The sequence below is a fragment of the Diprion similis genome, chromosome 14, assembly GCF_021155765.1.
Source record: "Diprion similis isolate iyDipSimi1 chromosome 14, iyDipSimi1.1, whole genome shotgun sequence".
Taxonomy (NCBI): domain Eukaryota; kingdom Metazoa; phylum Arthropoda; class Insecta; order Hymenoptera; family Diprionidae; genus Diprion; species Diprion similis.
The window spans coordinates 13,781,523-13,798,595 of NC_060118.1; the positions used below are offsets into that span (position 1 = coordinate 13,781,523).

Sequence of the window (17,073 nt, forward strand, 5' to 3'; positions counted from 1 at the left end):
ATGCATATTATGCACGTATACTATATACGAGGATGTTGTACAGTCCTGGTGACACCTCATTAAATGCTAAACCTGCGGTGTAAATCTTGAGTTAACATCTTAATACGAAGTTAGAACAACGCGATGATATTCTCCGGCTTCAGCGTTACCTACATTATGTACAAATCTCGACGAAAAAGAAGAAAAAATCAGACTTTCTATATACCCACACACCTATACGTATGTACACAAAATTCTAGCTGAATCCGCTGTGACGATTCAATCGCAACAGAGTCTCGAACGGAAAAAGGCATTTCTGCTTCGCCATGCACTCACTCACTCGGCGTTACAGTATAATTTAAGTGTATATTTACAGTATAATATAAGACATTTATATGAGTTGGGTATTTATAAGGCGTTATAAACAATTTTTTCCTACTGAGGTGTATTATAATACGGTAAGACAAATTTCAAGTTGGGAATGGAAAGTGGAAAATTGCAGACATTATGCACTCTAACGAGGTCGCGGGATTACAGGTGTTCGGATGATTTGAATTTAACTACGCACGCCGTGAGGGGTCGTGAACTGTTGTTAAGTTACTGTAAACGCGACTAGTGTCTACGTGTGTGTGAGTGAGTGTAATTATTTACCAAGAACTGTATACGGAAGTTGGCTCATTCAGGTTAAGCGAATATACATATATTATCTATACAATATCGTAAGAGGCGAAAAGTGTACGCGTTATAAATGTAAGTCAGAATCAGAAGGACGCTTTTGGTTTTCGCCTCTACTTCCGCCGCCCGAACAAATTTTTGGGGCAGGGTTGAAATTCCGAATTTGAAAAGCTTGATGAAGTAAAGAAATCAAACTTCGAAGAAACGTCAAAGTTCAAAACTTCACATTCAATATTCCGAAAGTGCGCAAATGAGAAAATTTTGAAATCTGAAACATCTAAATTCCGAATGATCGAATATTTCAAATTCTGTGAATTTCTGACTTGGTGAAATTTCACCACTTTTTTTATTTTAACCTTTTGAATCCTGATCATTCTGATTTTTGGGTTTTCGGATTTTTAAAGTAAAAGTATTTTCTTTATTCATCGGAATTTTTCTCTACCGGAACTTTACTTGTCATAACTTTGCTCTATCGTATTTCAAATTTTCGGAATCCGGCATTCCGGACCTTTGAGTAGTCACGTTTCCAAGCATTAAAAATTTTGTTGTTTCCTAAAAGTTTGCTGTTTTTCGGAAATTCGCAACTTGTCGAATTCCTAACTTCAACCCCGCCCCAAGTTTCCAAATTTTTCCTGTATTACGCGCGTACAATAATCGAGCGACAAGGAGGATGAGGTAAACCTAATTCAAGCAATAAAAAAATTCAGGCAAAGATATCCGCTGGTTCCCAAAGGATGAAATTCACGTCCCGCATATCCGCCGGCAATCGTACGTCCGTTATACATAATAACGAACCACCGATGTGCAAAGAAGTTGTTCGGCACTGTGTGTAAGTGTACCTCACACGTATTGCGGGTATTGTAGGTACCTACTATTGCCTACTCGGTGATAACTCGGGGTAGAAACTTGGCAATATAATTTCAAGGAGCGGACAACTGAGTCTCGATTCGACTGGATTACATAAAGACGATGCTGCGAAAGGGAGGATTTATACCGTAGTTTATAGTATATATGTGTATGTATATTGTATACTATAAATTTGGCCCCGTCGCCGCCGCGAAGTTTATAACATATCTGTACGTGGATATCATACAGTTTATTCCGAAAGAAAATTCTCTATCGCTACGAGATTCGATGAGCTGTTTGTATCAAGTGAACGGTTAAAAATTTCAGCCGACAGAACTTCACTTTTTTCGCAGAGAAGCTCGTATATGTATTATATTGTTTCGAAGGGTGAAATCACCCGTTTTACCCCCCCTGCCAGTTGATCTAGTAGTTGACTTGTGACGCAAGAAGACTAAGCTTTCTGATGTCTTAAAATGAAGAGGGTTGCTGAGCCAAACAGTATTATTGTAAAAACAGTCCTCTTTCGGACTTAAAACCAAAAGCAGATATAACCATCTAAAGCATTTTTCTCAATTTTTCTCATTTATCGCCTTTTATCGACTTCGCTAACGAAACTCTCGAACCCACTTTTATTCGAAACGCGAGTCCGTTTCAGTATATTATAGGTATACCAAAGTCGAGGAAGATGAGTCGAATGATATTATATAATTGAGCAGCGTTTACTTTGGTATTAATTCAACTCGTCGATAATAATGTTATCTGAGTTTTAATTCACGTTGTCTTTTTCTTTTACAGATCTGCCTACTGGGTTTTGTTGTGGCGGAAAACACGTCGACGGACGACACTTCGAGAATTGCTCAGACAGACAATAGCCTGGAGGTTGACACCGTGGCACAGGTAAGGAAAACGAGGACTCGCCTTCAAGCTTGTCTTGGTAAAATTAAAAAACATCAACGTCCCAACGAAAAGTCTAAAACGCATTTTTCACGGTTGAGATAGGTCCCCGGAAGTTGTGGAAAATAGCGGGAGTAAGAGGACAGGCACGTGCGTCGAGAGGCCCGATTTTTTCACGTCAAGAAATAAGTGAAAGCGATATGCAGCTAGAGCACCTCGTCTTTTGAATTTATTTACAAGACTGTAAGACACTGTGACGAAAATTAAAGACAGTATCTGCAAGATGCACGCAAAAGAAAAACGATGAAAAATAAATAAAAAGATAATGCATATATAATACAAGTTGAAATTGGTTTTGATCATCTAGCGCAAAATCATCGAAGACGAATGACGATAAAGTTTCGAATTTTAAAAGTTCCGCAAGTGCCTGATTCCGAATTATTTCGTAAGGAAATTAGATGTAAAGAAATCAAACTTTTGCGAAATAACACAGTTTCGAAATCCGAAATTGCAGAATTCCGAAAATTTTAGATTACGATAGAGCAAATTTCCGAAAAGTCAACTTCTCATAGAGTAAAACTGGGGACTTTACTCAACGAGTGGGTATAAAAATATGGCTAATTCAAACCAATGAAGGATCGAAAAATCAGATATTCACAAAACTGAAAATATTCTAGGAAATTCTATTCGAGTTTCAAAACTTTGATGTTTCGTCATAGTTTGATTTCCTTACTTAAATCTTCGCGAGCCAAGAATTCGGAATTCAGCGTTTTCGAAGCTTTTAAAATTCGAAAATACAACCTCGCCCCACGACGACGTTCTCTAGAGCCGGCATAGGTGCAGTCGTCATATAATATCTATAGCATACACATGTAGAGAGCACCGCGGAGTTGGAGGTATACCTACATCGGCCGAGAAGGGGTGGATTTAGAGCTTGGTAAAAGAGGTTCACTCGACTGCCCGCAAGGCGTGCACACAGCAAGCCAACTCAAATCTTCCTCAGAGTGGTGAACTGCATTCTAAAGTGTCGCCGCAAGAAATACCGAGCCGGGTAGAATCGGATATTTGAGGGTGCACTCAGCCGGTCGGGGATCCTGAAAAAGCGATGCTGCGCTTTTCACGCCAATTAGTTTTTCACAATCAAAAAGTGAGATATCGAGAGAGACCCGCGTTTCTCGTCCCTCGGTATGTTCTCACCGTAGGTTAAAGCACGCGGGGGGTAAAAACAATTTTCTCCGCCTCCTCTTGCGCAATTTTTTTTCTCGTTTTTATTACCGCACGCTTCATTCAATTTTCCTTCATTTTATCCGCGACTCTCTTGTCTTCCGCCACGTTCGGGAAACGTTTACTCACTTTTGCGCCCTCGTGGAAAATTCGCTCATTGATCTCATCGTTGCTCGACGACTCGTTCCTTCTTCCTATATATATATATATATATATTTGGGTGGCGCAAAAAAACCGACTATTTTTTTTTTTTTTTTTTTTTTTTTTTGAGTCTCGTGTGACAAAATGTTAGTTTTTGATGTTTCAAGAGCCCACTCCAAAGGAGAGCTAAAAAAATTAATTTTAAGAGGTCGCTCTATATTTTGAAAAATGTACAAAATTGTCAAAAAATTAAATTAAAAAAATTGTATTTTCAGTATTTTGTTTGATTTTTAATTCATGTCGTGGTGTATTGTTATCGATTCTTTCTTACTAAATTGAAGAAAATAAATTTATGATATTTTAATATGAATATTAAAAGGTCGCTCGAAAAGATCTGAAGAAATGCACCAAAAAATTGTAAAAAAATTATGAGCGACCTTTCAAAATTCAAATTTTGATCTGAAACTTTCAGAATCTTATTTTTTTTTTGTCTATAAAATTATACTGTAACGAGAAAAAAAATTGAAAAAAAGATCGATTTTTGACGATTTCTGACGTTTTAAAAAATGTGGAGCGACCTCTTAGGAATTTTTTCTTGAACTGTCTTTTGAAGTGGGCTCTTAAAATATCAAAAACTAACACTTTATATATATATTTTTATATATATATATACACACACACACACACACAAGACCATGCGTGCTATTCACTGTTAAACTTCACTTCCGAACGATTCTCCTTGTCGAAATTGTATATACAGAGAATTGTTTTCACCTGTACGAGGTAAACTTTGCCGAGGCGAGTCCTCAAATACACTTAGGTACCTTCGTAATGTCCGATACGCCAATAGGAGGCATCGTCATCCTTGGATATCGAGGAGAAGAGCCCTTCTTGGCCTTTCCAACAGATAATTGGTTTGTTACGTTCAATTATATTATACGGACAAGAGATCGCTGCTTCGAGCCGCCGGTATCAAAAGACTCTTTCACGTTGTTACTCTCGTTATACTTCAGACATCGCGGAGAGTCGTGGCGCAGGGTCACGAATATAATGCGCTATGTGTATAGGTATACAGGCAAAAATGTATTATTGGTTTCCACAGAGAGAGAGAGAGAGAGAGAGAGAGAGAGAGAGAGAGAGAGAGTGAGAAAGGGGGAGGGAAGGAGGGATTCGATACTGGCATTAAATATGTAGTGGAATAGGAACCCGAGTCAACTTTTATATTCATTTATTTAAATGTAACCTTGTTGCATACATATATATATACATTTTCGCAGAGCCGATAGAATGATATAATGACGTGTAGTGGCGCGAGAAGAGGAGCGAGAAAATGAATTTTGTTACAACTCGCAGTTTCGAATCCTTCGTGGGTAGAAAAGACAAAAAGTCGAGCTTCGATGGCATGCAAGTCGGTTCGACGTTCTACGGATTCGCATGTTTCATAAAAAAGGGGAAAAAAAAAAAAAATTGGCATAACAAACGCAAAACGGAACTCGCGTTCCTTTCGCGATTTCACGTCGAATATTTTATACCGATAAGTAACTCGAGTTGGAAAGAATGACGGAGAAAGAGAGAGTTTTTTTCAAATTTTCGAACGGTCATGCGGAAGCATAAAAATTTGTAAAACCATTCGGAGCGCAGAGGAGGGGTGAGGCGAATGTGGGTAGATAAACTTTCTTCTCTCCTCTTTCAGGGTTTCACCGACGACCGAGAAACCGGGGGAGAAAGCTAATGGACATACAATAAAAATACGTCATGGTTTTCCAAGAATTCTTATTCTTCGAAGACAAACGACATTTGGATACTCGAAAAGCTAGCCTGGCTTTCCTCTCCGCGGTTCACTTCCATTCCATTCCATTCCATCCGATTCCCGTTCTCCTGGCATCCAAATCCTTCGCAAAGTTACTTATGTATCTAGGCTTACGTGTGTATGGACACACATCTATATGCTTTCATAGAACCAAAGTGTACGAGACCTCAATACTTTCCTTAAATTCGGGAAAATTCGAAACCGATAATTAATGAAATTGCACCGACATTCCGTTGATTTTTTAAAAACGAGTCCTAACCACGCTCTCAAATTTATTTTCACCCTGGTGAGGTGTTCAGGTGTTGTACACGATATCCCACGGTGCAGGGAACGCGGGTATACCGAGGCACCGAGCTAGTAAATCACGCCGATCGATCCGGAAGAGGAGGTGGAGAGTTGGTCCGACGAATTTTTCACGAGTTTGGTGCATTAGGTGCAGCTACCAGCGTCGGCGTCGCATCATTAACCGATACCATTTTTTTCCTCCAACTCACTGGAAGTTCTCATCAGCTAAAGAGGATTATAATTATATATAACTAACGTTGTGATCCGTGGAATGTTGAGTATTCGATATAGCTTGAAATGAACCGACGAATAGAAGAAGGGGCGGAAACTAGAATTTTTGGTTCAGCTGGTCTGTGCTTTCAATGGGGTGGAGTTAAAGTTCCGAATTTAAAAAGCTCCTATAAAACAATCAAGTTTCGAATGGTCGGTAAGACGACGAATGCAGGATTCCAAAAATTCAAGTTACGATGTAACAAAGTTCGGAAAAGTAAATTTACGATAGAGAAAAATTGTGAAAATTAAAATATACTCCGAAAGCCCGAAAATCGGAAAGACCAGGATTCACGTAACTGAAAATCTTCGACGATTCATATGTCAAAATTCTCTCATTTTCGCACTTTCGGAACTTTGAACGTTGGGTTTCGGACCATTCGAAACTTGGACGTTTCGTCAAAGTTTGATTTCATTATTTCAGTTTCACGACCAAAAACTCGTGAATCCGTCGCTTTCGTAACTTTTCAAATTCCGAATTTCAACCCAGACCTCTTCCAGCGACAGTCAGTCTCTCAGACCCCCGTTTTGTTGGTGCAGACGTCGCGGCGTTGATTGATTTCGATTGGATATCGAGTCCGCCGGATTATAAGTTAGAGGCGGGCGTTGAGACAGCTATGACGTTCGACACGTCGAAAATTTCTCCCTTCCGTGTACACGCAGGGTTAAAGAGGAAGAACGACGGCTTTCCGTTCCTCTTCCTCCGTCGTCGGGCAAACTTTTCCACAGCGTAGAGCAATCGATTCGACTGATCGATCGAGGCACGTATGTCTTTGACATCGCGCTCACGGCGTTCAGAAAAGTGCGTGACGTAGTGTTGGGGTCGTTAGCTCGGTTAGCTGGTTCGAGTTTCACCCATTTCGGGGCTTTTCACCCTGCTCTTGGTGCCCGAAGTCGCGGCGCGTGTCGTCCAGGTGCGCCTAATGTTCCTTCTTCTTCGAACTGTTCCAGGCACCCTGACTGTTACGATCCGTTCCCGTGCAGCTTGCACTTCAACGTACGGACATTTCGTTTTCCTCGATTCGTGCGAAATGCATAATCATTTTCCGTCCGTTTGTAAATATTTCATTCCAAAGAAGTGTCAAGTTTCGTATGAAAGGTTGGTGACAGCGAATGGCACGTTTTGTGGCAATCTTTTAAATTTCTTTACATTCAAAATACCCAAGTGAATTCAGCATTGTGAAATCAAGTCGGGACGAAGCGCGTCAGATGAAAAGTTGCATTATAAACTTTGCGCCGCAGAGTTATATAATGTAAATAAATCTTACAGATACGAAACGAGTCAAGGACTGTCTTGGTCAATTAATTCATAAATTACTTTGTAAGTAGGTAATAAAGTAATGGATATAGCTGCACACGGTCCGTCTTCGGAGCGTGGAAACAGCTGGAAGTGGAAAGTTTCTGCGAGACACGCGATTCGAGCGAGCGAAGAATATTTTTCTAACTAGACTGAATTAAGTTGGTGGCTGATATGCAGGTTTATGTCTTTGTCCTTACTTTTCTCAAAATTTTCTCTTCTTCTTCTTCTTCTTTCCCCCATATTTTTAATACGTAATAATAAAAGAAATATTTTCCGCATTTCTTTTACGTATTTTTCAACGGAAATTTACGAAGAACGGAAATCGGGATAATCGATTGTAGAAGTATAACCGGAGGTGACCCGGTCCCTCATATTGCGCGGATTGCAAGTGTGACGGGAGGCTAAACTGTGTTTCTGCGGCTTCCCCCTGGGATAATTGGAAGCAAGTCTCGTCGTCACGGTTATGACCGACACTTTATTAGGGTGAAACCAGGATCCCCTATCATATTACAAGGGAAATAAAATGCGAGGAATCGATTTGAGGTCCCGCGTAACGCGTCAGAGTTTCCCGTAAACGTTTCGCAGGATGAAATATCGTCTCTGAACGAGGAAATTATAACGTATATTACAAGGATCGAGGTCGGAGCAAAGTCAGCGGCAGGCCTGACAATTTCATAAAACAAGTATATAATTTAATTATTTCAAAAAATTTTCCACCCTATACCCACTTCGCCAAAGGCTAATAAGAAAATATCCTTCGACACGAATCGACACGAATATTTTCAATTACCTGGAAGAAAAATTCCGAAACTGCAGGGGTGAGGAAATTTGACTAGTTGAAATTGTCGGGAGAAATGGCTTGTATTTTTTATCAAGTCCTCCTGCTGCAGCCCCTCCCTCCTCAACTTCATTCTCACTCACTCACTCGACCCTTTCCATCCCCCTAAAGGCCTATCGCCGTATTCTCAGAGGGTGTACGTGCCTCGACAATAACCTAGAGTATCTGGCAACCCTCAAGAACACTTCTTTCTCCCAGGGTTAAGCTCGAGTTCTGTCCACCTAGCGTTTTTCACCGCTTTTAGTTGGGCTTGTAGTCGGGTATTCGCCTTATTACCGATACCGCAGGAAAATCCTGAGCAATTTTTTTTAGGAACAATAAAATTTGCTCGTGAGAAATTAATTAATTCGACTTTGAAAAGTTCAATTCGCATTCCCGATGTAATTTAATCGTATTAATTCCGCGAAAGTATACGAGAGGGAAATAATGACGAGGAAAAGTATAATCCAACTCTTCGAATTAACCCCCGTAGTAGAATCCGGCGCTCCGTTTAACCGCTTCCTTTTCCAAATCTGTGTTCAAATGCTGTGTAATTTTCCTTCAAGTATATCTTTCGGTGGTTCGTGACGTGATCAAGGTGGATTCCCGGCAAAGAGGCCTCGCCCCCCGCTAAGGGGCTCGGGGTCCTCCGGGTCCCTGGGGAAGAGGCGCGACGCGGTGCGTGCGGAAGACAGTTTCTCGGACAAATCGGTATACGCGGAGGTTCCGTACGACTAATAACGATTCAATTCCTAAGCCGAATGGCAAGGAACTGTAATAGACCGAATCCGGGACCTTTTCCCGTTACGTGAGATACATGCCTAGCGGATTGCAGCACGCAACGAGAGAGAAAGAAAATAAGGTCCTAACCTCAGATTCTTATATTTGAAACGTCCTCCTCGCGAAAAAGCCTTTTTAAAGAGAATACGAAAATTGGACATTAGTATTTTCGGCCAAGGTTCCTCGACGAAATCATTTATTAAAATATGCTATCGGTATCACGGGCCAAAAGCTACTGCGCACGTGAATTGAATTGAATAAAGAATGGGATTCGCGACTTTCAGTATTTTCAGTTTAGTTTTCCCCTCGATATATAACGATCGAGGAAACGCTGCGCGCGAAGCCGTTTTTACTTTTTTTTTTTTTTTAATATCGTTGAATATTTAAAACGCCACGTGTCCGCGATCATGGTTTTCGAACGATAGAACTGAGTGGGGTTATAATATTATACATATACATATATATATACAGTATATCTACATACATAGGTACCTACATACATATATACATCACGGCTTATAGGTATATTAATGAGATTCCGTGAAGAGGAATTGAATTGAAGGAAAAAATCCTCCAGACTCGTCCCCGCATATTGACGAATAATCGGGTTGTCAAGTGAATTTCAAGAGCGGCTGGTATAGAAAGAATCGGGGGGTTAAATAATGTTGGAACTAACTTTGACGACGAGAAGTGGCGGGTACTTATATAGGCGGGAGTAAGTCTTGAATTCGGACAAAACCTCGGAGTTTGCAGGGTCGGGGGGCGGTGACTTGGACACTCCCGGGGTGCTCGAGGACCTTTGGGACAAAGGGTGAAGCGGTGGTTTGAGAACCGCTGTTAAACCAGGCAATCCTGACCGAGGTGTGACTGACATGTAATAATGCCTCCCCTCCCCTCCGCCCCCCCTCGCCACTGTACCATTGCACCCCGTATCCGAAATCTGGATTAAAGCCGCATTGATTCAGTTCCTGACTCAACTTGGCTTACAAATTAGCTCGGAAATCAAATTAATTTTTTACAAAGGCCGCGACCCTATCACCTGAACCCCTTTGCTGATCGAGCCAAGTTGAATTATTCGATAGCCTTGTTTTTTCCTTTCACGCTGTTTTTCAGTTTCAAACCGGAACGAGTATCTTCTTCACTCGATTTTGATTTTGTTTTCTTTCTTAGTGAGGATAAAAAACAAGCATAGAGGAACAGAAAATAAATAAAATTATGACACGTCTTTGTACAACACAATTTTTTGCATCTCTTCAAATTCAATTGATACTGCAGAATAGGAAGATTGAATTCTTTCTTTATACACATGTATGTGTATAGAATATTAAATAACATATTCTTTGTAGGGTTGAGAGTTTCTTCAATTTATGTTGTTCCTCATTTCTCTAGGATTTATATTACACGCGAATACCTTTTATAATATGAAATATCTAGATCGCATAGGCTTTTTATAGGTATACATATACGTAGACACGTCGTGAATAAAGGACAGGGTAAGTGAGACGAGGAGAAATGATCGCGGACGGCGGCAAGACGCGGTGTTGATCGTTGAGAATTGCGATCGTGCAGTAAAAATACCCGCCGAACAAACTGTCGAGCGTCACGCGAGAACGAGGATTGAGAAACGTACGAGGACGAAAATTGTACGATCGAAGGGATGCCAACGTGTGACGATAAATCGTAACATGGTATAAGCTGGGGGAGGAGGAGGAGGAGGAGGAGGAGGAGGACTCGGCGTTAAGAGATCATCGCGTCTTGATTTTATCACCACCGTATCGATGAGGAGAGGAATAAATATAAAAGGAAAAGCAAAAATCTCACCACGCGCGGTGGACGTAAACCGTTTGTCTTGTTCGTGACTATAAACTTTCTCGCTGCACTTATACCCTCCTATACTTTTATTATATACAAATCTCGGTTTAACAGCTGGCCGATACACGAGAGGCAAGCAGCCGGAAAGAAATCTTTAAAAAAATCTCGCTCGAGCCGCGCATCTATTTTTTTATTATACGTGTGTACATGTATATGTATAATAAGCGTATATTCAAGGGGTTTCGAAATGTTCAGGAAGACGAGGCTGCGTAAAAGCGGAGGAGGAGGATGAGTAAATAAATCATAAGAATCGGTATAGAAATATTTCTCACGATTTTAGATTTCACGACGTTGTCCAGGTTTTTGTTGCCCACGATTTCTTCTTCTCCTCGTCCTTCGGGCATCTCTCTTCGAGCCCAATAATGAAGTCCGTGCTCGAATCGTATATCAAGGGGTAATATAACGTCAAACATCATCGAAGTGCGTAAACCTGTAAAAAGCGATAAGTGCTGGATAATACAGAGAAAGAAGGAGAAAAAGAAAATTAAGTAGAATAAGGTTGAGAATGAGGGAGGGGGGACGAAATCGATGGTAATCATAAACTTAAATTTTATAGCCCTTATCTGCGGATATCAAAGGGTCGGTGAATCACCTCCGCGTTAAAAAGAGGGGTGAGAAAAAGTGAGGCGATGCTCGGGGAGAAATCGTCGGCGAGGAAAGCGGTTTTACAGCCCCATAAACCGCTTCGGTCCAAGAATCGTCTTTCGTATTTAACGCACACTTGACCGCCCTCCGACAATGCCGCGTGTCTCCTGAAGAGCCCCGCGACACGATGCAGGGATGAAAATTTGTATTTTATATGAGCTGGGTGTGCAGCAGCAGTAGCAGCAGCGGAAGTTTTGGAGATACGATGCGCCCCTCGATCACCGCGATGGTAGAATAATTATTATTTTCAATACACGAAGTCTGAGTTATTTTTATCTCAGCAGCATCACTTTTCATCGAGCCAAGACTTGCTTTGTCGTGCAGAAATTATGACGGACATTTGTTTACAACGAGAAGCATGCCACAATATCGTAAGGAATTATTGAAAAGTATCTCTACAAGCGGGGAGTGAAAAAATGGAATTGATAAAAATGAAAACAAAGTTGCGGTAGAATAACCGCGTGCAGGGTGGACTGGAGAAAGTCACGCGGACGCTTCGCGTAGACAGAGAAAAATTCACGAAAAGAGGTGCTGGCCTCAGAGTCAGAGGGGAATCGAGCCCAGGCCTGGTGGGGATAGTTGATTTCGTCCAATATGGGGTTGGACAAGCGTAGAATAGCAAAGCGTGGCCGGGAGTAAATGTTGTTTTTTTTCTCTGCTTTTTCATTCCCATCGCGCCCTCACCTCTTTGTAATTTAACGTATAAGGGTGGATTTATAAAATGCCGAGCACATCGAGGCGATACTTTATCAGATAGCATTGAATTCTACCGCTAAATCTCCCAGCAATTCTGTGTTACTTTTTTGTTTTTATAGGTATGTTTTTTCCTTCACCTTTTCCGTGTCGAAGGAAGATCGCGTGATATACCTTATATGCTTTGGCAATAATCGATTACTCGCAAAGGTGGAGGGATGAGTCCAAGCATCTGCAAATGTTTCGAGCAACGGTCACGAGAAATTCCCAGATGTATGGAGAATTATTTTCATTTTCTCCGTAAGAATTTCCAAAGTTAACGAATATGCTGGGAACGGAAAGGAGGGACTGGATGAAGTTGGAAAAAAAAATGTCAACGTTTTATCAGGTGTTCGGATGCTTTGACTGAAACGTTGAAAGATGTTCGTTTGAAACTCAGGGCTTAAAGCTTGCAAAAACAGATGCAGTGCGGGGTATGCGAGCAATATCCTCGCGAATGTATATGTATACGTAGATATTGGCTCGAACCAGGAGGGTTTTCAATCGCCGAGTCAGATAGGAATCCAGAGACAGACCCAAAGTGGTCCAGGTCTCCATTAGCAAAGAGAGTGTCTGTCTCCCCGGCTGTTGCTTTCAATAATTTGCGAGTCTAATGTTCTCGTCGCGCGGTGAGGATCCGATTGGTTGTCTCCCAGGTCTGCAGGGAGGAAGACAAATTCTCACAGCGTTTGCCTCGGAGGCGCCTCGAATATAGGCGGATGTGTAGCTGTATACATTTGCAGGGTTGAACGCGCGGTGTCGCGAAGAAGAAGAAGCAGAAGAAGAAGAAGAAGAAGAAGGAGCGACACGCGGAGGCGGAAGTCGCGGTATACGTAGACGGGCGGGGTTTGAATAATGCAGCTTTGCAATCCTGCTTAAAACTGATCGGAAAATCACCCTCCTTCGCCGCCTTTCACCGCCCGCCGATCCTAAGTGAAGGAACCAAGATTGATTTTAGATTGGTTGAGAATTGGGATGTATATTCAGTAACCAGTCGAACTGCCTCCGCGGAATCTCTCTCACCTTTGCCCCGAATTATTACCATCGAAATATTCGCGATGGCACAGCGACGCAGTTCGCCGCAGGGCGAAAAGCAAATATGCGGAAGAATACAGGAGAAGCCGAGGAGACAAGAATTGCCAATACTTTGTTATTATTATTTTTTTTTCTTTGGCCTTTTCATTTTGAAATATCGTGACGTGAACGGTGCTGAAGAGATATTATGCGTGACATGTGCAGATATTCCATGGACCGATTTCAAGTACCATTCGAAATTGATATCAGTTATCGAGATGCTGGAACAAAACGGCAAAACCCCGAGTCACTGGGTCATTCGATCATCAAGATTCCAAGTCTGTCCGAATCTTTATCGAAAAATAGCGCTGAGCGGAATACTTACCCGCAAATGGAGCTTTATTTATTTTACAGCAATTACTGGATTAAGAAAGAAAATAGAGATTAGCGGATTAATGCGACTTGTACGAAAGGCACGATTTAATATTCTGGTGAAGATTTTTTGTCGATCGCAAAAACCTAATCACGTGAAAAGATAAATAAACAAGAAGTCGGGTTGGTAAGGTAGGACTTAACGACTCCCTTGATGCGGGTTGCGAAGAGGCGGTTTAGGGGAAAGAATAAAGCAATGCGCGTAGTAGCTGAGAGAAAGTAGAAATAAAAATAAAGCAGAGAGGAATGGTGGAAAAAGGGAAAAAGAAGAACTATAAATTTTAGTCTCGTTAAAAGTTGGCGGTGTCGACGAAGGTAACGAGGGTTCGTCGTCGTGGCACGTGTAAGCCTACGTGGGGCAATATAGCCTGATAGGTGTAGGTATCTATTCCACGCCCACGCACACACGCCAGAGCGATGTGCGACTCGCGTATTACACGTCCACGACATCCCCGTAAAGCTCCAGACAATTATCCCGAGTTTTTTGAAAAATCGGGATACGATTATCGGTTCATTTTCCTCAACCATTCTCGTCGATCCTTCGTCAAAAGCGCATCCCGATCGCGAAACCTTTCCGACCTTGTTGACCTTGGTAATGGATTCAAACTCCGGATACAACCTGTGATTTTTTTCGTGTTTACCCGGGTAAAGAGAACGCGTGTATACTTTGCAGGGGATATAGACGCGCGAAGGTAGTAAATGGCTGAGGAAATAAGAAAAGACGTATCATAGGTTGTAGGTACGGGGTTCGGTGACATCGAACCTGCACGTTTGCGAGATTTTTCACTTAGCGGGCAGTTAGCGACGTCAAACCTCCGTCAGCTGGCATATTAGGACTTAAGACCCCTCCCCCATCCATCTTCCACGCCCCGAGGTTCCAGGACCCTTCCCCTCCTCTTTCCTCTTCCCCTTCCTGTCCCCGTCTTCGGCATTCGCTACCCCCGCAAACCTACTTCATCCACGGACCTGCTGGGTGTTCTGTACGTCTATTAAATATGCAGCCGTCCGACGTCAGTCAGTACGAGGGTTTGGTAGTGAATTATTGAGCTTTGGCATGTCTCGTATCTAACCCGGTTCGTCCTCCTCCCCATGGCCATGGCGAGTTTCAAATCCCCCTGAGTATGAATCCGCTCATGCAAGGTCACTCGCCGACCTGAAAAGCTCATCGTCATTTCTTTCTCAATTCATGTTCCAGGGTATCAACTGGGGCGAATGGTCTCCGTGGTCCAAGTGGTCGGTCTGTTCAAGGTGAGATATTAAAATTAATCTAACGAAGCTCGTTCCTCCGTTTTCTTCATCTTCATCACATAAATCGCAATATTCGTTATTACAGACACTGTGGTGGCGGTATAACGCGTCAACAGAGGAGATGCCGGAGGCCGCCTTGCAGAGGACGTTCCGTTCGTTACAAGACGTGCAACGGCCAGGTGAGTACCCTGCCACTTTAGTCAAACGACGTTTTTTTTCCAATTAATCATCACGCGTTGAAAAATTATTCCGGATATTCCTCTTATATCTCCTGAAAGATCGTAGTGCAGGACAGATTGGATATTCGCTCGGAATAGTAAACTAGCTCTAGTACATAAACACGGGTTACGACCTTGTTAAGCCGTAACTTTACAAGGTATCCGAACGAAATGAAGAAGATGAGGCGCGGTATATTACGTAAGCTCTATAGTATATCACGTTTAAGAATTTTTACACCTCGGTCTCTACCGAATTTCGTCCCCGATTGAGAATGTAGGTCAGGTCACCTGCAGCAAGCGCATTGCACACTCTCCGGAGGTTTCTGCCAGCTGGAATGCCTCTCTGTACGTTGGATAGAATCAGGGATATGACAAATACCGCACGCTATATTCCACCGGCTCTTTGCTCAGTGGCTGTCGTGTGTATCGTATGTACCAGAGTATCTAAATGTATAAGGTAGATTCTCCGTTTGGCTGTGAAAAATTTGGAAAACATATTGTAGGTGGATAGACCTTCATCCATTTTCAAAAGTGCGCGTGTCAAGCGATTCGTACACTTTTTATAATCAATGAACGAATTTAGCAGGGCATGACTTTAACCTCACCACCGAACGATCGCCTCGTTTGCCGAGTTGAAGAGAATCAGGAATTCTGACGTCTTACCGGTATCGATCGGTCAATCAGCGGGCACGAAATTCTCTGATTGAACTGTACACCGAGTATTGACGACGGGAATATACTATACGTCAACGGCACGCATTTCGCGTGTAATGCGAAGGCAGTCACCGCATTGTTCCTCGGTTCCACATACCCAAGCGCACTCGCGTGTGTAGTACACGAGCACCTATATGTACACAGGGTACCTATGGATTAATATTTGCGTTATTACCAGGCTCGGCTAAACTCCACAGCACCGAGTGGCAACTCGCTAATTGCTAAATTTATATACACCTACATACATACCGCCATGCCTATACCTACCAGCGGAGAAATATACCTGAGCGAATATCAACGCACGCCATATACCTCGTACGGAATCCCTTGGGTGAATTATAAATTGCAAAGTTGATGATAACGACAGCGATTATACGTATCATGTATACCAACTGCGATTCAACTCGTCTACACGGAGAATTCAAATTTCCAGCATGGACGTGAAAAGTGACTTCCCTTCTACGACCCCAGACACAGGTCTCCAGGATTAGACCACTTATATCCTGATACGATAGGCAAGCCCTTGTATTGTTGGATCACGACTATTTTTCTTTCTTTCTTTCTCTCTCTCTCTCTCTCTCTCTCTCTCTCTCTCTCGATTTTCGGCTGATAGGCAATTTTCTCCGGTCTGGCGAACGTCGTTGTCCCGACCGATCTTTGAACTTTTTATTACGTCACATCCAATATATACGTCCTCCCCCCCATCCTTTCGCTCGTCTAGGCCAGCGATTGACCGAAACGTCAGAAAATCGGCGACTTCTCAGTATCGCACGTCTACAAGAATTCCGATTGTCGATCGATCCATAATTCCGGCTGATGGGATGGATCGACAAATGTCTCACGACCCGATCAACGAACCCCATAAACTATCCGCGGAGAAACAGACGATAGGCGTCATAGTTTTGGCGATGATAACCGGGAAATTCTTTGACATCGTTTCAGTTTCCCTATCGCGGTCGCGACATACACACTTAGTACCAAGAGTTGGGTATATTTACTTAATAGCAGAGAAGGGATGAAGGGGGGGAGGGGGGGGGGGGGGGCAGGGCAACTGCTGTAGTTCGTCGTCGTATCAAAATAGCGTTATACGGCTTCGAGTAGAGGCTTGGGTGATGGTGGCTTACAAATCCGCGAATTAACTGGAAACTAAGTTTTCCCCGCGCACAGTAGCCCGGAA

General features: G+C 42.5%; 1 protein-coding gene across 1 annotated transcript in view; it reads left to right on the top strand.

Annotated features, from left to right (window-relative positions):
- Window positions 1–17,073, top strand: part of LOC124415069 (protein madd-4) — an 85,531-nt gene that overhangs the window by 48,692 nt on the left and 19,766 nt on the right. The window contains exons 2-4 of the mRNA XM_046896344.1: window positions 2,296–2,397; window positions 14,912–14,964; window positions 15,050–15,143. Coding sequence (XP_046752300.1) covers window positions 2,296–2,397; window positions 14,912–14,964; window positions 15,050–15,143 — 249 coding nt within the window. The remainder of the gene's footprint in view (window positions 1–2,295; window positions 2,398–14,911; window positions 14,965–15,049; window positions 15,144–17,073) is intronic.